Source organism: Scyliorhinus torazame, chromosome 12 (genome assembly GCF_047496885.1).
Source record: "Scyliorhinus torazame isolate Kashiwa2021f chromosome 12, sScyTor2.1, whole genome shotgun sequence".
Classification (NCBI taxonomy): Eukaryota; Metazoa; Chordata; class Chondrichthyes; order Carcharhiniformes; family Scyliorhinidae; genus Scyliorhinus; species Scyliorhinus torazame.
Genome location: NC_092718.1, coordinates 146,248,213 through 146,272,980, shown reverse-complemented (window position 1 = coordinate 146,272,980; position 24,768 = coordinate 146,248,213). Strand labels below are relative to the sequence as shown.

General features: G+C 49.3%; 1 protein-coding gene across 6 annotated transcripts in view; it reads right to left on the bottom strand.

The window, feature by feature from the left end:
- Window positions 1–24,768, bottom strand: part of camkk1a (calcium/calmodulin-dependent protein kinase kinase 1, alpha a) — a 329,689-nt gene that overhangs the window by 138,182 nt on the left and 166,739 nt on the right. For all 6 annotated transcript variants that reach the window (XM_072469148.1, XM_072469142.1, XM_072469146.1 and 3 more), the window contains one exon: window positions 11,503–12,042. In XM_072469148.1, the coding sequence (XP_072325249.1) occupies window positions 11,503–11,946 (444 nt within the window). In that variant the 5' untranslated portion in view covers window positions 11,947–12,042. The remainder of the gene's footprint in view (window positions 1–11,502; window positions 12,043–24,768) is intronic.

Here is a 24,768-nt window from a genome sequence, read left to right as displayed (position 1 = left end):
CGGCAGCGCGCCCATACCCGCAGGTGTCCCGAATGTGAGAGGTGGCCGCAATGGGAAATACCATTGGTTGGCTGCGGGAAAGGAGAATCCCGCTGCTGGCGGGGGCGCGTTGCGTCGGAAAACGCGGCTGGCGGGACGGAGAATCCTGCCCAGGGTTTATCAAAGTGCAGGTCTCAACCCATGGGTACGTCACAGGATGGGTGGGGCAGGAGTGTGTTGTGAGGGTTGAGGAGCGATCGGTCGCACCCTTTCCGCAGCGATCCCGGTCGCGGGAGAAGCGCCCCGCTGCCCACTACCGGCTTTTAAATGAAACTAAACGAGACCGTGTGTAGTCTTCCAGCCAGAAGGAGCAGCAGAGAGCAGGCCACACGCCCAGCATGCACACTTGACGTCAAGCACCCTCCATGGACTTGCTTTTGGCACCAAATCACGGCGCAGAGCTGCATCCATTTTCCAGCTGCTCGTAAGTGAACTGTGAAAATCAATGGTTTTGCAGCCTGTGCTGGTTTTCCTGCAGTTTTCCGGAGCACCATACTCACACCTCTCTCAGAAAGGCAGAGACTTTGTTCCCTCTGCAATGATGTGCTGTAACTGTGTATATAAAAGTGTATTTAGCCTCAGACCACTAGGTGCCATGCAAGAGGAACAGGCCACTGGAACCGGACAAAGCCAGTCTTGATCAGAGTTACAGGAGCTGTTAGTAGCATGGTTAAAAGATCCACAGTTTGGTTAGCAATAGTTTAGTTTACCTACAGTTTATTCAACATTAAAGAACTAGTCTTGAACTAGATTTTCAGTCGTACACTGATTCATTTATTGTCATATTACACGAACAACACCCTCAAACATTGCTTTCAGTTTGTGGTTCACCTCAAGTGTAGAAAAGGTAGTACGCACAGGCAGCAGACCTTCTGGAGAAAGATAGGCCATTCACACCAACTTTCCTGGGGAGAGTTAACCAATTCTGGACTTCACTCGCGCACAGCCTGTAATGGTTTTCCTGTGAACAGATTCACCCAGGCTTCCTGCCAGTTCAGAAACACAGCCTTTCTGGAGAAAAATGGAGAGAAGAGCGAGTGGGTCTTCTCTCTAAGCTGCCAGGAATCAAACTAAAAAATACGTGACTGTGAAAACATTCCAGTGGGATTAGACCCATTCGGCACCTGTTACCGGGCAGAGCACAGCCTTTTGGCCAATTCGTCAGCCATCAGCCAAATCAATCAAACCGAGACCCAGCCAGTCTCTGTCACTGGTGCCGATCAGTCTACACGCCGGTCCAAAACAGCACTGGCTTCTGCTTGAATTAAAGGCACAGGCCACTGCTTTCTGCTGCTTGAATTAAAGATAGAAGCTGCCTAAACGACACATGTCCATAAATCATCCATGGATCAGAAATGTAACTGCAAATTTAAAAGAAAGGGGAAATAAGGCAATAAAGTGGAAGAACCCTTACAGTGCCAATTCTTTGTGGAAGACATCTTCATTCCTGCTCGCGACATCTTGAAGGATGCCCTCAGCTATTTTTAAAATTTCCAGCCAGCTGAGGCTAATCTTCTGCAATTAGTCTCTTCCCAACAGACTGATGTGTTTAAACTAGTGTGGCAGGGGAGTGGGAACTGGAACAGCAGGCCAGTAAGTGGAGAGACTGGGGAAAAAGGTGAGACTGAGATAAACATAGTGCAGGGTAAGAGCAGGCAGAGGGAAGCTGCAGGGCTCAGCGGGACTGTAGGTCTGGAGTGCATTTGCTTCAATGCAAGAAGTATGATTGGTAAGACAGATGAACTGAGAGCCTGGATTACAGCTTGGAACTATGATGTAATTGCAATTACGGAGACATGGTTAAAGTAAGGACAGGACTGGCAGCTTAACGTTCCGAGATATTGTTGTTTTAGATGAGACAGAAGGGGAAACAAAAGAGGTGGGGGAAGTTGCATTGCAGATAAGGGAGCAGATCACAGCTGAGGGAGGAGACATTGGAGGGATCTTGTAGTGAGGCATTATGAGTGGAGCTCTGGAACAAGAAAGGTGAAATCACAATGTTGGGAGTGTATTGCAGACCTCCCCACAGCCCCCAGGAGACAGAGGAGCAGTTGTGTGGTCAGATACTAAAATGGTGTGAAAAAAGCAGGGTAGTTGTGATGCAATTCTCACTTTCCCCATATTAACTAGGAATCCCTTACAGTCAGGGCCTCCGATGGAGAGCAAATTGTGAGATGTGTCCAGGAAGGATTTTTGAGACAGTATGTTGACGATCCAACCAGGGAGTGGGCCATACTAGACATGGTATCGGGGAATGAGCCAGGCCAGGTGATTTATGTTTCAGTGGGGCAGCATTTTGTGCTTAGCAACCATAATTCCATAAGATTTTGAGTAGTCATGGATAAGGACAAGAGTGCCCATGGGTGAGGGAGCTTAATTGGGCGAGGGCCAATTATATCCAAATTAGACAGGAACTGGTGAATATGGATTGGGAGCAGCTATTTGATTGTGAATCCACATCTGACATGTGGGAGGCTTTCAAAGGCCAGTTGATTGAAGTGCAGAGTAGGAATGTCCCCTCAAAAATTTTTTTTTTTTTTTTTTTTTGTGTATAGATTTCGAGTACCCAATTCATTTTTTACAATTAAGGGGCAATTTAGCGTGGCCAATCCACCTAGCTGGCACATCTTTGGGTTGTGGGGGCGAAACCCACGCAAACATGGGGAGAATGCGCCAACTCCACACGGACAGTGACCCAGAGCCGGGATCGAACCTGGGACTTCGGCGCCGTGAGGCAGCAGGGCTAACCCACTGCACCACCGTGCTGCCTCCTTGTCCCTGCAAAAATGAAGGATAGAAAAGGCAGGATTCGGGAAATTGTAAGATTAGTCAAAAGGAAAAAGGAAGCATACGAAAAGTCTCGGCATTTAAAAATTGACGAAGCCCTTGAGGAGTACAGTGAAGTACGAAGGAACTTAAATGTGGAACTCGGAGGGCTAAAAGGGGCTATGAAATGTCTTTACCAAACATGGTCAAAGAGAATCCCAAAGCTTTAGCTGCATATATTGGTAGCAAGAGAAAGAGTAGGCCCACTTAAGGACAATGGGCAGCACAGTAGCACAAGTGACTAGCATTGGGCTTCACAGCGCCAGGGTCCCAGGTTCGATTACCTGCTGTGTCACTGTCTGTGCGGAGTCTGCACGTTCTCGCCGTGTCTGCGTGGGTTTCCTCCAGGTGCTACGGTTTCCTCCCACAGTCCAAAGACGTGCAGGTTAGGTGGATTGGCCATGATAAATTGCCCTTAGTGACCAAAAAGGTGAGGAGGTGTTATTGGGTTACGGAGTTAGTGTGGAAGTGAGGGCTTAATCGGGTCGGTTACGGGGATAGGGCGGAAGTGAGGGTTTAAGTGGGTCGGTGCAGACTCGATGGGCCGAATGGCCTCCTTCTGCACTGTATGTTCTATGTTCGAGGTTCTAATGAAGGGAAGTTATGCGTGGAACCACAGGAAGTGCGTGAAATCTTTAATGAGTGCTTTGTATCGGTATTCACGAGGGAGAAGGACATGATGGATGTTGAGGTCAAGGGTAGGTGTGTGAACTTTCTTGAGAACATCAATATATCAAAGGAGGAAGTGTTGAGTATCCTAATTTGCATTAAGGTTGACAAGTCCCCGGGGCCAGATGGGATCTATCCAAGTTACTGTGGGAGGTAAGGGGAGAAATAACTGGGGTCTTATCTTCCATCCTCTTTGCCACAGGCAAGCGAGGTTTCAGAGGACTGGAGAATAGCCAATGTTATTCCCTTGTTTAAGAAAGGAAGCAGGGACAATCCAGCAAATTGTAGTTCTGTGAGCCTGAAATCAGTGGTGGGGAAGCTTTTGGAAAAGATACTGAGGGACAGGATGTATGCACATTTGGAGGAAAATGGACTAGTTAGTGACAGGCAGCATGGTTTTGTATGGGAAAGGTCATGCTGGATTCTCCGATTTTGCAGCTAAGTGCTGACTTCAGCATGGGAACTGTGACATTCTACGATATCAAAATCGGTGGTGAACCCTCACGGGTAAAACTCCCGGCTCCCGCGCGCACGTGGACCCGACCTGCAAGATAGTGCCCCCCTGGACCCTCCCATGCCACCCCACCAGTCCACCCAGCCCTTGTCGAAGCCCCCCCCAGCCAACGGCACGGCTCTCTCCCGACTGTGGCAGCGCTGGACACAGTCCGCAGCCGCCACATGAGGTTGACGAAAACTGAAAGCACAAGTGAACCGCGCCATCGGGAACTCGTCCCATCGGGGGTGGAGCATCGGGTAGGGGCTTCAGGTGATGTCCTGAGGCCGTCCCAACCGCGTGCGGCCGATGATGCCATTCTGGAGGGGGTGGAGCATCTGAAAACAGGCTCCGCCCCTGATTCGGTCGTTAAAAAGGGATTCTGCGCCCGATAGCTGATTACGATATCAATGTCGGGCAACAGAGAATCCCGCCGGATGTCTTACCAACCCAATTGAATTTTCTGAAGAGGTGACAAAGAGAATTGATGAAGGAAGAGCTGTGGATGTAGTTTATATGGACTTTAGTAAGGCGTCTGACAAGGTCCCACATGGCAGACTGGTACAAAAACTAAAATTACATGCGATTCGGGGTGGGCTGGCTTGATGGATACAGAATTGGCTTGGTTATACAAGACAGAGAGTAGCGATGGAAGGATGTTTTTCAGAATGGAGATCTGTAGCTAGTGGAGTTCCGCAGGGGTCAGTGCTGGGACCTCTGTTGTTTGTAGTAGATATAAATGATCTGGAGGAAAATGTGGGTGGTCTGATTAGTAAGTTTGCGGATGACACGAACATTGGCAGAGTTGCTGATAGTGCCGAGGATTATCAGAGGATATAACAGGATATGGATAGATTGGAGACTTGGGCGCAGAAATGCCAGATGGAGTTTAATCCAGACAAACGCGAGGTGATGCATTTTGGAGGATCAAATCTAGGTATGAATTATACTGTAAATGGCAGAACCCTTAGGAACATTAAGATACAGAGGGATCTGGGCGTACAGGTTCAGAGTTCCCTAAAAGTGGCAACACAGGTAGCCAAGGTGATTAAAAAGGCACATGGCATGCTTGTATTCACCAGCCAGGGTATTAAGTACAAGGGTTGGAAAATCATGGGCGGGATTCTCCCCTACCCAGCGGGGCCGGGGGTCCCGGTGGGATGGAGTGGCAGGAACCACTCCGGCGTCGGGCCGCCCCAAAGGTGCGGATTTCATAGATATCATAGAATTTACAGTGCAGTAGGAGGCCATTCAGCCCATCGAGTCTGCACAGGCTCTTGGAAAGAGCACCCTACCCAAGGTCAACACCTCCACCCTATCCCTGTAACCGAGTAACCCCACCCAACACTGAGGGCAATTTTGGACACTAAGGGCAATTTATCATGGCCAATCCACCTAACCTGCACATCTTTGGACTGTGGGAGGAAACCGGAGCACCCGGAGGAAACCCACGCAGACACGGGGAGGATGTGCAGACTCCGCACAGACAGTGACCCAAGCCGGAATCAAACCTGGGGCCCTGGAGCTGTGAAGCAATTGTGCTAACCACTGTGCTACCATGCTACCCATGCTTTCTCCGCACCCTCAGGGGCCAAGCCCTCACCGGCGCAGGCCTAGCCCCTCAAGGAGTGGTTGGCGCACCGCCGACTGGCGGGAAAGGCCTTTAACGCCACGCCAGCCGGGGCCGAAAGGACTTCGCCGGGCGGCGGAAGTCCACACAAGCGCGGGAGCGTCAGCGGCTGCTGACGTCATCCCCACGCATGCGCAGGGAGGGGGTGTCCCTTACGCGTCGGTCATGGTGAAGACTGTGGCCGAGGCAGAGGGAAAAGAGTGCCCCCACGGCACAGGCCCGCCCATGGATCGGTGGGCCCCGATCGCAGGCCAGGCCACCATGGGGGCACCCACCGGGGCCAGATCACCTCGCCCGGAGTCTGCCAGCGGCGCCTAGTCCCGCCGGGAAGAGAGGTGGTTTGATTCTCGCCAGCGGACAGGCATTCCAGCAGCGGGACTTCAGCCCATCGCGGGCCGGAGAATCGCCGGGGGGTGGGACCCGCCGACTGGCGCGGCGCGATTCCCGCCCCCGACGAATATCTGGTGCTGGAGAATTCGGCAACCAGCGGGGGCGGGATTCACGCCAGCCCCCGGCGATTCTCCGACCCGGCGGGGGGTCGAAGAATCCCGCCCCATGTTGCAGCTATATAAAACCTTGGTTAGGCCGCATCTGAACTATTGCATGCAGTTCTGGTCACCACATTATCAGAAGGACGTGGAAGCTTTGGAGAGAATGCAAAGAAGGTTCACCAGGATGATTCCTGGTCTCGAGGGTGTTGGCTATGAGGAGAGGTTGAATAAATTAGGATTGTTTTCACTCGAAAAACGCAGGCTGAGGGGAAGGTCGACAAAATTGAGAGGCATAGACGGGGTGGACAGTCAGAGGCTTTTTCTAAGGGTGGAAGTATCAATTACAAGGGGCACAGGTTCATGGGGTAAGTTTTTCACAAAGAGAGTAATGGGTGCCCAGAACGGGCTGCCAGAGGATGTGGTGGAAGCTGGCACATTAGCAACATTTAAGAGGCATCTGGATGGGTACATGAAAAGGGAGGAAATAGAGGGATACGGCCCAAGTAAGCGCAGAAGGTTTTTTTTTAGTTAGGTCATCATGATCTGCACAGGCTTGGAGGCCGAAGGGCCTGTTCCTGTGCTGTACTTTTCTTTGTTCTTTGTTCTTTGCACAACATCCACCTGCCCTCTGTAGGCCACTGGAGTATTGGTTGTTCCGTGGATTCTCTCCAGTGTATGTCGAAAACTTGACTGTGGTACTCTTTAAGCTTAAAGGCTGTGTTGCTGCACGTAGATATTGGAAGGTCTGCTCACCCAGTATGCTCACCGAAGCCCCGGTGTCGACTCCCATTCGAAGGAGTCTACCATTTACCCTGAAGACAATTTCAATCGGAACCGTTTTACTCAATTGGACTGCATTCACCCGATTCAGCAAATTCCCTTCTCCAGAACTTTTCTCCACCGTGTCCGGTGGTGCTCTGAACTGCTGTTGCTGCTATTTTTGTAACGGCACGCTTTGCCTGGCATGACAACGTGTTGTAATGTGCCCACTTCAGTGCAACAGATACACACAAATTCCCAAACATGGCACATCTCCTGGGGCTGGTGCCCCGCTCAACGATAGCAATCCACCTCGGATTTGGATTGTCGCTTCGATTCCTTCCCGCTACTTGGGTTATGGTCCTGTCCAGAGGACTGCGTCTGACTCTGAGCTGTGCCTGTTCATTCTGCCTCAGACCTCACTGCCCCTTACTTGGTTAACCTCCCATTGAGCCATGCTTTGAAGCTCAGTGGCGCTTACGGAGCACTCAGTCACCTCAGCTATCTTGATCGCTTTTTTCCAATGGAAGCGTCTCCTTCAGAAGCTTCTTCTGGACTTTAAGGTAATGGATCCCACAAAGCAGCCGGTCGCACAACATGTCACTAAGCGCGGTCCCAAACTCACAGTGCTCAGCAAGCTGGTGAAGCCTGGCTATGAAGGCTGAGACAGACTCTTCATGATCCCTCTCTGCAGAGTTAAACTTCTAACGTTAGAAGGAAATCGAGGGCTGTATTGACCAATTGTGCGATCTGGTCAAAGGTCGTGTGCCTCCGGGGAGGTGAGGTGCCCAATCAAATTATAAATCTGGAGCCCGCAAACTGGCAGACGTTTAACCTTCTGCTAGTCCTTGCCTGTGATCTCTCTCACAATAAGGAAGCAATGGAGTCGCTCGATGTAGTGACTCCAACACTCAGCAACCCGGTCAAATGGGTTAGTTTCCCAATGATGGGAATTTCCACTCACAGTTTAAATAATTCCCGACTCTTGCTGGAGCTTCTCTGCTTTCTCAACTGTGCCTTCCATCCCCCTCAATTCACGTCAACTATCGGCTGTGATCAAAAACCTTAACGTCGTCGCCAATGTGGTCACTCGAGACAGACACTGGAGGCTTCCAGTCGTCAACAAAGAGGTTCATTGATAAAAGGCAAAGGCAGTTAGATAACAGGCACAGAACGCAATAGAACTGGGGCGGGATTCTCTGACCCTCCGCCGGTTCGGAGAATCGCGGGGGGCTGGCGTGAATCCTGCCCCTGCCGCTTGCCGAATTCGGCGGGGGCGGGAATCACGCTGCGCCGGTCGTTGAGCCCCCCCCCAGGCGATTTTCCGGCCCGCGATGGGCCGAAGTCCCGCTGCTGGAATGCCTGTCCGCCGGCGAGAATCAAACCACCTCTCTTACCGGCGGGACTAGGCGGCGCGGGCGGGCTCCGGGGTCCTGGGGGGGGGGGCGCGGGGTGATCTGGCCCCGGGGGATGCCCCCCGGTGGCCTGGCCCGCAATCGGGCCCACAGTCTTCACCATGGCCGACGTAGAAGAGACACCCCCCTGCGCATACGCGGGGATGACATCAGCAGCCACTGACGTTCCCACGCATGCGCGGACTTCCACCGCCTGGCGAAGTCCTTTCAGCCCCGGCTGGCGTCACCTGAGGAAGGAGCTGCGCTCCGAAAGCTAGTGTTTGAAACAAACCTGTTGGACTTTAACCTGGTGTTGTAAGACTTCTTACTGTGCTCACCCCAGTCCAACGCCGGCATCTCCACATCAAGAATACAATATAGGTTGACAATCCACAAATTCCATTGTCAGTAATGTGGGCAGCTTGAAGGAGGTAGGGAGACCAGAGAGCACCTTCATTCCCAACTGCCAGCCACAAGTTAGGTCAGTGAGAAGGCCAGCAGAATTAGGGCTTTTGGAGATCGGGGGGGGGTGGGGGGGGGATGTCACTGGGACACACCAACTTACCACCTCAGTCCCACCTCATCAGCCAAATGCTGCCATGGGGCATCATGGTAGCATTGTGGATAGTACAATTGCTTCACAGCTCGAGGGTCCCAGTTTCGATTCCCGACTTGGGTCAATGTCTGTGTGGAGTCTGCACATCCTCCCCGTGTGTGCGTGGGTTTCCTCCAGGTGCTCCGGTTTCCTCCCACAGTCCAAAGATGTGCAGGTTAGGTGGATTGGCCATGATAAATTGCCCTTAGTGTCCAAAATTGCCCTTGGTGTTGGGTGGGGTTGCTGGGTTGTGGGGATGGGGTGGAGGTGTTGACCTTGGGTGGGGTGCTCTTTCCAAGAGCCGGTGCAGACTCAATGGGCCGAATGGCCTCCTTCTGCACTGTAAATTCTATGAAATGAAAATTCAGCCCCTTATGTTCAACCTTGGGAACCACACTTGAGGAAGGATGTGAAGACATGACGAGGGTGCGGAGAAGACTCACAAGAATGGTTCCAGGGAATGAGGGAGTTCCGCTTTGTGGATAGATTGGAGAAACTGGGACTGTTCTCCTTGGAGAGGAGAAGATTAAGGGGAGAATTGATCGGTGTTCAAAATGGTGAGGGATCTGGAAGGAGTGGATATGGGTTGGTGCATGGGTCAAAAAGCTAGAGTGCACTGATTAAATGTGAATGGCAGTAAAAACCAAGACAGCGACATGAAGAAAAGCATTTTCAGACAGTGAATGGTTGGGATCTGGAATGATCTGGAATGCTGCCACCTGAGAGGCAAATACAATTAATGTTTTCAAAAGGGATTTCGATAAGTGCCAGATGAGAGAAATGATCAGCTCTAGGGGAAAGGGCCAAGGAGTGGGATGACCTGAGTTGCTCTTGAAGAGAGCGGGCATCGACACAATGAGCCGAAGGGCCTCTTTCAGTTGTTCTCTGCAACAGGCAAACATTCTCATTTGGACGAATTAATTCTGGGACACCCACCCGCACTTACTATCCTATTCCTTGCATCATTGTGGTTAATTCAACAGGAGCAGCTGCTGAGTAGAGCCAAAGGCCCTTTTCATTTGTTAATCACAGTTCTACCACATACACAGGAGCCTGATTGCTATTATTGGACTGAGGGGGACGGGATTGGTGCCTGTCGCACTCTGCGCAGACTCCGACAAAGACAAATCCACAGGAAGGTTTCCGGAGATTTATGGGAGTTCGGGAGGAGCGGGATCATTTCTCTAACCTCCACAAAAAGAAGCTGAGCCACTGTCCTCACAGGTACCAACGCTCCTAAAAATGGAAGCCCCCTGGGACTAACCATTCTCCAACCAGACCACCCAATGCTGTGAGGGTTCAATACTGTCAGGGGCTCCTTTTATTCTTGCAGACTTCCAACTCCCCTGCCCCTGGGGCTCCAAACAAACGTACTGGGCAGCTGCTGGGCATGGTCTGCCCAAACACCCCTGAGGGAATATCTATTCCAGTGTGTCCAGTTCAGCACTGATGTGTTGCGACTAGCGGCAATTCACCAAATGACCTTGCTGCTCTCAGACTAGTTATAAGTGTGGCATTCCTCTGTCCAATGTTTTAAAACACGAGGTTAATGTCCAACAGGTTTACTTGGAATCACAAGCTTTCGGAGGGCAGCTCCTTCATCAGGTGAGCCAATCTGATGAAGAAGCTGCGCTCCGAAAGCTAGTGATTCCAAGTAAACCTGTTGGACTTTAACCTGGTGTTGTAAGACTTCTTACTGTGCCCAGCCCAGTCCAACGCCGGCATCTCCACATCAGTATTTTAGAAGCAGTATTATCTTCTATTTTGAATAGGTCAGCAGTTGTGTTAAACACTGATTCAGACATTTTTCTGCAGAGGCATTAAACTTTGGCCTGCCAAAAGCACTGAACCTCTACTAGATCTGACTGTGTGTGACCACACTGGTAAGGTCAAAGCTCAAGATATCACAATTGTGCATCTTGCCATGAAACACTGGGTGCCATTTAAAAGAAATATTAAAAAGAGTTAAAACTCCATTTATGTCCAATGCAGAAATGTTCCCACAACGTAGGTATTTCATAGAATTTACAGTGCAGAAGGAGGCCATTCGGCCCATCCAGTCTGCACCGGCTCTTGGAAAGAGCACCCTACCCAAGGTCAACACCTCCATCCTATCCCCATAACCCAGTAACCCCACCCAACACTAAGGGCAATTTTGGACACTAAGGGCAATTTATCATGGCCAATCCACCTAACCTGCACATCTTTGGACTGTGGGAGGAAACCGGAGCACCCAGAGGAAACTCACGCACACACGGGGAGGATGTGCAGACTCCGCACAGACAGTGACCCAAGCCGGAATCGAACCTGGGACCCTGGAGCTGTGAAGCAATTGTGCTATCCACAAGGCTACCGTGCTGCCCCATATTATTTTCACTCTTTCTGCGCAGCCAGACACGCTTCACTTCTTCACATCAAAAGACAACCATTTGAAATGCTTCATAATCACCATCTGTGTGACAACCTATCACCAAACAGAAGATGGATATTTAAAGAATAACTCCTTACCAATAGAAACTGAATTCTGTTTCACAAAATTCTAGTTATTTAAAAAATATTTTGTGTCTCTTTCAGAGGTCTCGCCATAAATTAAACAGATAATTCACCTGGGAGTTGACCGTGTTGATCCGGCTTGACTCAATAGTTGGCCGCCTTGCAGATGGTAATGGCCCCGTTGCATAGGCGCCATAGCTCGGCAGGGCACCACTCGCTGAGGTAGTGTTTCCCGAGCAGCGTTCTTGAAGGGACAGCTTCCTGCTAGAAAGTTTGGGCCTTGAGGCAATTTTCTTTGTCACGATGCTCACATTCCTGCAGGTTTGGACGTAGTCTTCGCTTACACCGTTCGTGTGACTGTCCCCTCCATCCTTTGATTGGCCTGTGGCCTTGGCTACAGTGCTCTGGCATCCCCTTCCTAAATTCCCAAAAGAGGGTCCCTCAGACACCTGCACGGCAGCAACTTGCTGGGCCAGGTGTTCCTGTTGTAGCTCTGCCACTTTATCCACCTCAAGAACTCCTTCCGCACAGTCTGTTTCCGGGTCTGAAATTGACATCGTCAAATATATGGATAGGTGGAGAAAGCTTTGAGTGCCACTAATTAACCGTCATGAAGTTCTTTTTGGTGAGGGGATTTCCGATATCCGAAAGATCTGAAATCAAGAGCCCATCATTAGTGTCAAAAACAATCTGGAGATTTATACATTTTAAAATAACTAATTCAACATCATCTCATCCAGAGAGTGAAAATGGAATAATAAAACATTGGGGGAAGACCGTTTAAAAACAACTATCCAATCAGTCATCCTCTCCCACTCTTCCTCAAAGTATTTGCCAAGTATTTATTTTGGAAGTTATTATACTCTTGGTTCACCAGTCTTCAGACTGCATTCCCCATCATGACAACTTGCTGTGTTCAATCAAAAAGTCTCCTCATCCCCTTTGGTCTTCTTGCCAATTAGGTTGTATTGTAATCCTTGTTTTGTCTACTTATGCCTTTGTGAAACACTTTGGGATATTAATCAGAGTTAAGGAGTACATATAAGTGCCCATTCCTGTAAATGAAAGATTAGAAGCACTTCACAGCCCACTCATTTCAAGAACATTTCCTTTACAAGCATTGGTACTGGGAGAAGTGTCGGTAGTGGAGATAATTCTCCAATCCATTGTCAAGGACTTTATTGCGGAACATTTAGAAAACAGTGGCAGGATCAGACAGAGTCAGTATGGATATATGAGGAGGAAATCATGCTTGACAAACCTATTGGAATTCTTTGAAGATGTAACTAGTACAGTTGACAAGGGGGAGCCAGTCGATGTGGTATATTTGGACTTTCAGAAAGCGTTTGACAAAGTCCCGCATAAGAGATTATAGTGTAAGATTAAAGCGCACAGCTATTCACAATATATATTAATGATTTGGACAAGGGAACAAAATGTAACATGGCAAGCTGGGACAATCGCCGCTTGCCATTGGTGATGGGCGAGCGGCAATTCTCTGGCCCGGATGGGCCGAGCGGCCTGCCCAACATGACAGGTTCTTGCCGGCGCCATCCACACATGGTCGCTGCCGGCGGGAACAGCGCGGGAACGCTGGGGGGGGGGGGGCGGCCTGTGGGGGGGCGAGGGGGGTTCCTGCACCGGGGTGGGCTCACAAGGGGTCTGGCCCACGATCGGTGCCCACCGATCGACGGGCCGGCCTCTCTGAAGGAGGACCTCCTTTCCTCCGCTGCCCCGCAAGATCGATCCACCATCTTCTGGTGGGGCGGCCGCGAAGAGGACAGCAACCGCGCATGCGCGGGTTGGCGCCGGCCAACCTGTGCATGTGCGGGTGACGTAATTTACGCGGCGCCGGTCGTGTCATTTACGTGGCGCCGCTTTTATGCGGCGCCAAGGCCCTGTGCACATAAATGACGCGGTGCCGCTCCTAGCCCCCCGGGGGCGGGAGAATAAAGGGCTGGGAACGGCCTCCGACGCCGGAGTGAAACACTCCGGTTTTCACTCCAGCGTCGGGACTTAGCGCGCGATTCTCCGCTCCCGCGCCAGTTCAGAGAATCGCCTGGGTCGCCAAATTTTCCCGCGACGCCGGTCCGACGCCCTCCCGCGATTCACGGAAGCGGCCAGATCGGCACAATCGCATTTTGCGCGCCGCGGTACAGTGAATCGCCCGAGACAGCCAAACTGGCAATTCACCAGTACCCCTGCGATTCTCCGGCCCGGATGGGCTGAGCGGCCTGTCCAAAACGGTGGGTTCCCCCCGGCGCCGTCCACGCCTGGTCGCTGCCGGCGGGAACAGCGCGGGATCGCTGGGGGGGGGGGAGGCCTGCGGGTGGGCGAGGGGGGATCCTGCACCGAGGGGGCCCTCAAATGGGGTCTGGCCCGCGATCGGTGCCCACCGATCGTCGGGCTGGCCTCTCTGAAGGAGGACCTCCTTTCTTCCGCAGCCCCGCAAGATCCGTCAGATATCTTCTTGCGGGGCGGACTCGGAGATGACGGCAACCACGCATGCGCGGGCTGGCGCCGGCCAACTCGCTCATGCGCAGGTGACGCCAGTTATGTGGCCCCGGCCGTGTCAAGTATGCGGCGCCGCCTTTACACGGCGCCAAGGCCTGGCGCGCGTAAATGCGCGGCGCCGCTCCTCGCCCATTATCAGGCCCTGAATCGGTCAGGATAGGGCCGTTTCGCGAACACTCTGCCTCCATTTCGGAGAATCCCGCCCTTTGTTTCCCGATGGGAGAATTGCGCCCTCTTACTCTGAGATTATGCCCTCTTGTCCTAGACTCTCCCACAAGGGGAAACAGCCTCTCAGATTCTACCCTATCAAGCCCCCTGATTTAGCACAGGATTATATAGCTGGCTTTTAAAACAGACCATGACAGGCTAGCAGCGCGGGATCAGTTCCCATACCAGCCTCCCCGAACAGGCGCCGGAATGTGGCGACTAGGGGTTTTTCACAGTAACTTCATTTGAAACCTACTTGTGACAATAAGCAATTTTCAATTCATTTCCTTGTGGCCCCACCAGGTGGATCAGTAGGCAGTGCTGGGTTAGGATGGGCAAACCCCCGGGCCAAACATGGTGGGTCACCACCTCCATGCCTCCGGCCCCACCCCTGTTCCACAAACGTCACGCCCTCAACCCCCACCCCCTCCTAAGATGGCGGCCACACCCCGCCCACCAGCAGACCCCTCACAACCCACCCTGCACCACATGCCAACACTCGTATCGCCCTCCATGGCCGGGTGCCACACACACACCAGCCAGGGACCCCTGCGCTGCCCGCATCCAGCTGTCTTACAGGTATTGGCAATGGGTCAGGATGTCCAAGGCCTTCGGCACTCTGTGCGGGCGGTGGCTGAGCCCCAGGACAGGACGGCCATGTCACAGGGCCACCTGGACATTGCTGTGGCGCTCCAGGACGTGGCCCAATCACAACAGACCATGGCCGCGGATGCCGAAAGCATTAACCTGGCGCTGGCTGACCCGAGATAGTCACAGAGGAACCTTGCACGATAGCTGAGTGACGTGGCCCAGTCCCAGAGGGAAGTGACTCAGTCCCAAAGGGACATGGCTCAGTCCCATAGGGAGGTGGCCCAATCCCAGAGGGAAGTGGCCCAGTCCCAGAGGGAAGTGGCCCAGTCCCAGAGGAACGTGGCCCAGCTCAGGAGGGAAGTGGCCCAGTCCCAGAGGGAGGTGGCCCAGTCCCAGAGGGAGGTGGCCCAGTCCCAGAGGGAATTGGCTCAGTCCCAGAGGAACGTGGCACAGGTCCGGAGGGAAGTGGCCCAGTCCCAGAGGGAAGTGGCCCAGTCCCAGAGGGAAGTGACCCAGTCCCAGGGGAAGTGGCCCAGTCCCAGAGGGAACACTTGTCAAGAGGAAGAAGGAGGCTGATGTAAAGATGATGCAGAAGGTTCAGTAAGGGCACTCGAGAGTTACAAGTTAGCTAGGAAGGACCTAAAGAGAGAGCTAAGAAGAGCCAGGAGGGGACATGAGAAGTCTTTGGCAGGTAGGATCAAGGATAACCCTAAAGCTTTCTATAGATATGTCAGGAATAAAAGAATGACTAGGGTAAGAGTAGGGCCAGTCAAGGACAGTAGTGGGAAGTTGTGCTTGGAGTCCGAGGAGATAGGAGAGGTGCTAAATGAATATTTTTCGTCAGTATTCACACAGGAAAAAGACAATGTTGTCGAGGAGAATACTGAGATTCAGGCTACTAGACTAGAAGGGCTTAAGGTTCATAAGGAGGAGATGTTAACAATTCTGGAAAGGGTGAAAATATATAAGTCCCCTGGGCCGGATGGGATTTATCCTAGTATTCTCTGGGAAGCTAGGGAGGAGATTGCTGAGCCTTTGGCTTTGATCTTTAAGTCATCTTTGACAACAGGAATAGTGCCAGAAGACTGGAGGACAGCAACTGTTGTCCCCTTGTTCAAGAAGGGGAGTAGAGACAACCCCGGTAACTATAGACCAGTGAGCCTTACTTCTGTTGTGGGCAAAATCTTGGAAAGGTTTATAAGAGATAGGGTGTATAATCATCTGGAAAGGAATAATTTGATTAGACATAGTCAACACGGTTTCGTGAAGGGTAGGTCGTGCCTCACAAACCTTATTGAGTTCTTTGAGAAGGTGACCAAACAGGTGGATATGGGTAAAGCAGTTGATGTGGTGTATATGGATTTCAGTAAAGCGTTTGATAAGGTTCCCCACGGTAGGCTACTGCAGAAAATACGGAAGCATGGGATTCAGGGTGATTTAGCAGTTTGGATCAGAAATTGGCTAGCTGGAAGAAGACAAAGGGTGGTGGTTGATGGGAAGTGTTCAGACTGGAGTCCAGTTACTAGTGGTGTACCACAAGGATCTGTTTTGGGGCCACTGCTGTTTGTCATTTTTATAAATGACCTGGAGGAGGGCGTAGAAGGATGGGTGAGTATATTTGCAGAGGGATTGAGTTTCGGAGCCATGAGGTCATGTTGCAGCTGTACAAAACTCTAGTGCGGCCGCATTTGGAGTATTGCGTGCAATTCTGGTCGCCGCATTATAAGAAGGATGTGGAAGCATTGGAAAGGGTGCAGAGGAGATTTACCAGAATGTTGCCTGGTATGGAGGGAAGATCTTATGAGGAAAGGCTGAGGGACTTGAGGCTGTTTTCGTTAGAGAGAAGAAGGTTAAGAGGTGACTTAATTGAGGCATACAAGATGATCAGAGGATTGGATAGGGTGGACAGTGAGACCCTTTTTCCTTGGATGGTGATGTCTAGCACGAGGGGACATAGCTTTAAATTGAGGGGTGATAGATATAAGACCGATGTCAGAGGTAGGTGCTTTACTCAGAGAGTAGTAAGTGTGTGGAATGTCCTGCCTGCAACAGTAGTGGACTCGCCAACACTAAGGGTATTCAAATGGTCATTGGATAGACATATGGATGATAAGGGAATAGTGTAAATGGGCTTTAGAGTGGTTTCACAGGTCGGCGCAACATCGAGGGCCGAAGGGCCTGTACTATGCTGTAATGTTCTATGTTCTATGTTCTATGAAGTGGCCCAGTCCCAGAGGGAAGTGGCCCAGTCCCAGAGGGAAGTGGCCCAGGTCCAGAGGGACGTGGCCCAGTCCCAGAGGGAAGTGACCCAGTCCCAGAGGGAAGTGGCCCAGTCACAGAGGGAAGTGGCCCAGTCTCAGATGGAGGTGACTCAGTCCCAGAGGGAGGTGACTCAGTCCCAGAGGGAGGTGGCCCACACCCAGGGGGAAGTGGCCCAATCCCAAAGGGAAGTCACCCAGTCCCAGAAGGAAGTGGCCCAGGTCCAGAGGGACGTGGCCGAGGTCCAGAGGGTCGTGGCCCAGTCCCAGAGGGAAGTGGACCAGTCCCAAAAGGGAAGTGGACCAGTCCCAGAGGGAGTTGGCCCAGTCCCAGAGGGAGGTGGCCCAGTCCCAGAGGGAGTTGGCCCAGTCCCAGAGGGAGGTGGCCCAGTCCCAGATGGAGGTGACTCAGTCCCAGAGGAAGGTGACTCAGTCCCAGAGGGAGGTGGCCCAGGTCCAGAGGGAAGCGGCCCAGGTCCAGAGTGAAGCGGCCCAGTCCCAGAGGGAGGTGGCCCAGTTCCAGAGGGAGGTGGCCCAATCCCAGAGGGAGGTGACTCAGTCCCAGAGGGAGGTGGCCCAGGTCCAGAGGGAAGCAGCCTAGTCCCAGAGGGAGGTGGCCCAGTCCCAGAGGGAGGTGGCCCAATCCCAGAGGGAGGTGACTCAGTCCCAGAGGGAGGTGGCCCAGGTCCAGAGGGAAGCAGCCTAGTCCCAGAGGGAGGTGGCCCAGTCCCAGAGGGAGGTGGCCCAATCCCAGAGGGAGGTGACTCAGTCCCAGAGGGAGGTGGCCCAGGTCCAGAGCGAAGTGGCCCAGTCCCAGAGGAAGGTAACCCAGGTCCAGAGGGACGCGGCCCAGTCCCAGAGGGACGTGGAGCAGATCCAGAGGGAGGTGGCACAGTCCCTGTGCTCCATTGTCGCAAGCACGGAAGCCCTGGTTGAGACGAGAGCGGGCCTCCAGGACTGGCAGCGCGAGGTGACAGTGGAACCCCCGGAGTTTGTTCAGGCAGAGGAAGGAGGAGGTGATGGGGCCCGTGCCAGTAACACTGCAGCGGGTCGCTGGCGCACCTCAGCACCTCTGAATCATCCCCACCTGTCCCTGGTGGGTCCGATGGGCAGGAGGCAGAACAGGGTGGTACCATGCCACCTGTGATGCTTGGAAGACTGGCGGGCCCATTTGGTCGTATCAGAGGACAGCCGCCAAAGGGGAACTAGGTCACAGGGCACGGTACTCAGCAGGCCACCTCACTGGCTTTGACAGCAAGGCAGGCCAGCAGCACGGTTCAATTCCCGTACCAGCCTCCCCCGATCAGGTGCCGGCATGTGGCGACTAGGGGCTTTTCACAGTAACTTCATTTGAAGCCTACTTGTGACAATATGCGATTTTCATTTCATTTTTCATTTCATTTCATTTCACTTCTGATGTACCGCCTGGCGGACCCACCTAGTTAGAGCGTTAGGGCACACAAGGATAGAAAGTTAGACACCAGTTAAATTGGCACGGGTGCGACACATAGGATGGCGTTAGGGGCTAGGGCACAGATGTACATAACACTGTCACCAATAAACACATGTTCACCAACGTTCCAAACTGCCTTGACCCCCTGTCTGCTGGGTGTGAGGTTTGGGCTGGGCTGGGTGTGCGGGGTGTGGAGGGCTGGTGATGTGAGGTGCAGGTGTTGGAGGACGTCACGGGCCAGGGTGCCAGTGGGATCAGGGGTATCCTCAGTGGCCGCCCTCGGAGGCGGCAGGAGCCTGAGATAGAGATGCAGGCCAGTGTGAAATCGATCGGTGTCTATACAGAGAGCAAAATTGATTGGTGTGTAAACAGAGAGTTAAATCGATCGGTGTCTATACACAGAGCAAAATCGATCAGTGTTCAAACAGAGAGTGAAATTGATCGGTGTGTAAACAGAGAGTGAATTAATCAGTGTGAAAACAGAGTGAAATTGACTTGTGTGTAAACAGAGTGAAGTTGATCAGTGTGCAAAGAGAAAATGAAATTGATCAGTGTGTAAACAGAGAATAAAATTGATCAATGTGTAAACAGAGAATGAAGTTGATCAGTGTATAAACAGAGAATGAAATTGATCAGAGTGTAAACAGAGAGCAAAATCGATTGGAGTGTAAACAGAGAGCAAAATCGATCAGTGTGTAAACAGAGACTGAAATTGACCAGTGTGTAAACAGAGCGCAAAATTGATCGGTGTGTAAACAGAGAGTGAAATTGATCAGTGTGTAAACAGAGAGTGAAATTGATCAGTGTGTAAACAGAGCGCAAAATTGATCAATGTGTAAGCAGAAAGTGAAATTGATCGGTGTGTAAACAGAGAGTGAAATTGATCGGTGCGTAAACAGAGAGTGAAATTGATTGGTGTGTAAACAGAGAGTGAAATTGATCGGTGTGTAAGCAGAGAGTGAAATTGATCGGTGTGTAAACAGAGTGAAATTGAGTGGTGTGTAAACAGAGAGTGAAATTGATTGGTGTGTAAACAGAGAGTGAAATTAATCAGTGTGAAAACAGAGAGTGAAATTGATCGGTGTGTAAACAGAGTGAAATTGAGTGGTGTGTAAACAGAGAGTGAAATTGATTGGTGTGTAAACAGAGAGTGAAATTAATCAGTGTGAAAACAGAGAGTGAAATTGATCAGTGTGAACACAGAGAGTGAAATTGATCGGTATGTAAACAGAGAGTGAAATTGTTCAGTGTGTAAACAGAGAGTGAAATTGATCAGTGTGAAAACAGAGAGTTAAATTGATCGGTGTGTAACCAGAGAGTGAAATTGATCGGTGTGTAAACAGAGAGTGAAATTGATCAGTGCGAAAACAGAGAGTGAAATTGATCGGTGTGTAAGCAGAGTGAAATTGATCAGTGTGTAAACAGAGAGTGAAATTGATCAGTGTGTAAGCAGAGTGCAATCAATCAGTGTGAAAACAGAGAATAAAATTGATCAGTGCGTAAACAGAGAGTGAAATTGATCAGTGTGTAAACAGAGAGTGAAATTGATCAGTGTGAAAACAGAGAGTGAAATTGATCAGTGTGTAAACAGAGAGTGAAATTGATCAGTGTGTAAACAGAGAGTGAAATTGTTCAGTGTGAAAACAGAGAGTGAAATTGATCAATGTGTAAACAGAGAGTGAAATTGATCAGCGTGAAAACAGAGAATGAAATTGATCGGTGTGTAAACAGAGAGTGAAATTGATCAGTGTGTAAACAGAGAGTGAAATTGATCAGTGTGAAAACAGAGAGTGAAATTGATCAGTGTGTAAACAGAGAGTGAAATTGATCAGTGTGTAAACAGAGAGTGAAATTGTTCAGTGTGAAAACAGAGAGTGAAATTGATCAATGTGTAAACAGAGAGTGAAATTGATCAGTGTGAAAACAGAGAGTGAAATGGATCGGTGTGTAAACAGAGGGCAAAATCGATCAGTGTGTAAAGAGAGTGAAATTGATCGGTGTGTGAACAGAGAGCGAAACTGATCGGTGTGGAAACAGAGAGCGAAGTCAATCGGTGTGAAAACAGAGAGTGAACAGAGAGTGAAATCAATCGGTGTAAACAGAGAGTAAATTTGATCAGTGTGCAAACAGAGTGAATTTGATCAGTGTGCAAACAGAGTGAAATTGATCGGTGTGAAAACAGAGTGAAATTGATCTGTATGTAAGCAGAGAGTGAAATCGATCAGTGCGTAAACAGAGTGGAATTGATCGGTGTGTAAGCAGAGAGTGAAATTGATCAGTGCATAAACAGAGTGAATTGAGCAGTGTGTAAGCAGAGAATGAAATTGATTGGTATGTAAACAGAGTGAAATTGATCAGTGCATAAACAGAGTGAAATTAATCGGTGTGTAAGCAGAGAGTGAAATTGATCGGTGTGTAAGCAGAGAGTGAAATTGATCAGTGTGTTCAGAGAGTGAAATTGATAGGTGTGTAAACAGAGAGTGAAATTGATCAGTGGGAAAACAGACAGTGAAATTGTTCAGTGTGAAAACAGAGAGTGAAATTGATCAATGTGTAAACAGTGAGTGAAATTGATCGGTGTGTAAACAGAGGGCAAAATCGATCAGTGTGTAAAGAGAGTGAAATTGATCGGTGTGTGAACAGAGAGCGAAACTGATCGGTGTGGAAACAGAGAGTGAACAGAGAGCGAAATCAATCGGTGTAAACAGAGAGTGAATTTGATCAGTGTGCAAACAGAGTGAAATTGATCGGTGTGAAAACAGAGTGAAATTGATCTGTATGTAAGCAGAGAGTGAAATCGATCAGTGCATAAACAGAGTGAATTGAGCAGTGTGTAAGCAGAGAATGAAATTGATTGGTATGTAAACAGAGTGAAATTGATCGGTGTGTAAGCAGAGAGTGAAATTGATCAATGTGTAAACAGAGTGAATTGATCAGCGCTTATGCAGAGAGTGAAATTGATCAGTGTGTAAACAGAGAGTGAAATTGATCAGTGTGTAAACAGAGTGAAATTGATTGGTGTATAAACAGAGAGTGAAATTGATCGGTGTGTAAACAGAGAGTGCAATCAAACAGTGTGTAAACAGAGTGAATTGATCAGCACTTATGCAGAGAGTGAAATTGATCAGTGTGTAAGCAGAGAGTGAAATCGATCAGTGCGTAAACAGAGTGGAATTGATCGGTGTGTAAGCAGAGAGTGAAATTGATCAGTGCATAAACAGAGTGAATTGAGCAGTGTGTAAGCAGAGAATGAAATTGATTGGTATGTAAACAGAGTGAAATTGATCAGTGCATAAACAGAGTGAAATTAATCGGTGTGTAAGCAGAGAGTGAAATTGATCGGTGTGTAAGCAGAGAGTGAAATTGATCAGTGTGTAAAGAGAGTGAAATTGATAGGTGTGTAAACAGAGAGTGAAATTGATCAGTGGGAAAACAGACAGTGAAATTGTTCAGTGTGAAAACAGAGAGTGAAATTGATCAATGTGTAAACAGTGAGTGAAATTGATCGGTGTGTAAACAGAGGGCAAAATCGATCAGTGTGTAAAGAGAGTGAAATTGATCGGTGTGTGAACAGAGAGCGAAACTGATCGGTGTGGAAACAGAGAGTGAACAGAGAGCGAAATCAATCGGTGTAAACAGAGAGTGAATTTGATCAGTGTGCAAACAGAGTGAAATTGATCGGTGTGAAAACAGAGTGAAATTGATCTGTATGTAAGCAGAGAGTGAAATCGATCAGTGCATAAACAGAGTGAATTGAGCAGTGTGTAAGCAGAGAATGAAATTGATTGGTATGTAAACAGAGTGAAATTGATCGGTGTGTAAGCAGAGAGTGAAATTGATCAATGTGTAAACAGAGTGAATTGATCAGCGCTTATGCAGAGAGTGAAATTGATCAGTGTGTAAACAGAGAGTGAAATTGATCAGTGTGTAAACAGAGTGAAATTGATTGGTGTATAAACAGAGAGTGAAATTGATCGGTGTGTAAACAGAGAGTGCAATCAAACAGTGTGTAAACAGAGTGAATTGATCAGCACTTATGCAGAGAGTGAAATTGATCAGTGTGTAAACAGAGAGTGAAATTGATCAGTGTGTAAACAGAGTGAAATTGATCAGTGTGTAAACAGAGAGTGAAATTGATCGGTGTGTAAACAGAGAGTGCAATCAAACAGTGTGTAAACAGAGTGAATTGATCAGCGCTTATGCAGAGAGTGAAATTGATCAGTGTGTAAACAGAGAGTGAAATTGATCAGTGTGTAAACAGAGTGAAATTGATCAGTGTGTAAACAGAGAGTGAAATTGATCAGTGTGTAAACAGAGTGAAATTGATCAGTGTGTAAACAGAGAGTGAAATTGATCGGTGTGTTGACAGAGTGAAATTGATCGGTGTGAGAAACATGTAAATTGATTGGTGTATCAGTGATTAGCACTGTTGCTTCACAGCGCCAGGGACGCAGAATCGATTCCCGGCTTGGGTCACTGTCTGTACGGAGTCTGCACGTTCTCCCCGTGTTTGCGTGGGTTTCCTCCGGGTGTTCCGGTTTCCTCCCACACGTCCAGAAAGACATGCTATTAGGTGAATTGGACATTCTGAATTCTCCCTCTATGTACCCGAACAGATGCTGGAGTGTGGCAACTAGGGGATTTTCACAGTAACTTCAATGCAGTGTTAATGTAGGTCCACTTGTGACACTAATAAAGATTATTATTAAACAGAATGAAATTGATTGGTGTGTAAACGGAGTGTGAAATTGATCAGGGTGTAAATCGAGAGCTAAATTGATCAGCGTGTAAACAGAGCGAAATCGATCGGTGTATAAACAAGAGGTTGATCCAATCCTGTCAGTTTGTGCCCGAATTTGTTCATTTAAAATCTCTCTTCTCCTGCTTGTAAAATGGAACATTGCTCATGGACAATCCATGATATTAATTAAGCATCACACAGAGAAACATTACCCCATCCCTGGAGAAACTCTACTGAACGAGTATAGCTTACACGTTGGAAACTCTGGATAAAGTGAGTCATTAATAGGAAGAAAAAAAATCCGCAGATGGAATAACAGAGAAGTACAGACAGACAGGCACACTCGAATGGAACAATCCATGACTCTGGAGGATTTAATAGGAAAATGAAATGTGGGAACTGAATAGCAAACAAGATTAACACAATAGGTTCTGCAAGTGGAAGGTATTAATGTGTACACTGTGTTGTAAAGTCTAGATTTTTAAAAATGAGAATACCTAGCAACAGTGCAACTCCACATAATTACGAGTAATTACATATTATTCACTGGCTGTACCTTCGTTTTGCAATTCCGATCAATGCAATGCTGTCAAAGCTACAAGAAATGTGCAACACATTTTCCAAAGCCTTGTACGATATCTTTGGGAGTAAGCAAAGCCAGACACATATTATTCTAATTACCCTGGGGTTTATGATTTTACCGAGTTAGACACCAACCAGCAGAATAATTAAACATACAGGCTCTGTTGGCCCGTGAAGACACTAATCAGCCTCCAGCTCCTGACATCCACATTCATGTCAGAAGTGGCTCAGTGTAATTAAAAACATACTTATAAATTCTCTGCTGCTTGGGGTTTTGAGAGCAACATAGTGCTCTCTCATCCTTTGGGCAGCATCACTGCCAGTGGGTTTCTAAGAACCCAACATAGAGCGAGCTTGTCAATGGGTCACCTTGAATATATTTAGGCGAGCAGCATTGCACAAGTGAATCATCTCAGTGGCAAATTCACTGATTGCGGGCTGGCTGCTGGGAGCTGGATTTCAATAGCCTGACACAGCTGACAGTGTACCATTTCATATCATAGAATCATCCGGCACATGAAATGTCTTCCTTGCCCATGCACCAATGGCGAATACACCACTGAAGGTCACTCAGTTACATGACTCCTTGTCCTCACTATCCACGCCACCAGCCTCTGTATTCAACCCATCATCTCCAGCTTGCTGCCTGCACCACCAGACAAAACTTCCCCTCCCCTCTCAAGGGACGATTCTCATTGCAAAACCCTAGTCCACTCTTTAATCCAGCAGTGGGCAACCAGCGGCCCAGGGGCCACATACGGCTCATCGGGGTTCTGGGTGCGGCCCACCAGACACTTTGTTAGCCGCTGCCCATGTGCGGGGTTGCTACATTTACATCTGCAACATTTTTTTTCCTACTAGTATGACTGAAGCGATCCACGTATAAAGCAAATGAAGTGAGGTGTGTGGTGATTTCCCGCTGTGACAGCCATGCACCCCTCTGTGTCCAAAGTGTAAATATTTGTTTTGTTTTCACCATTTGAAGTTCATGACAGCTCTATTAATATATAAATGATTAAGCATTTTCTATAAC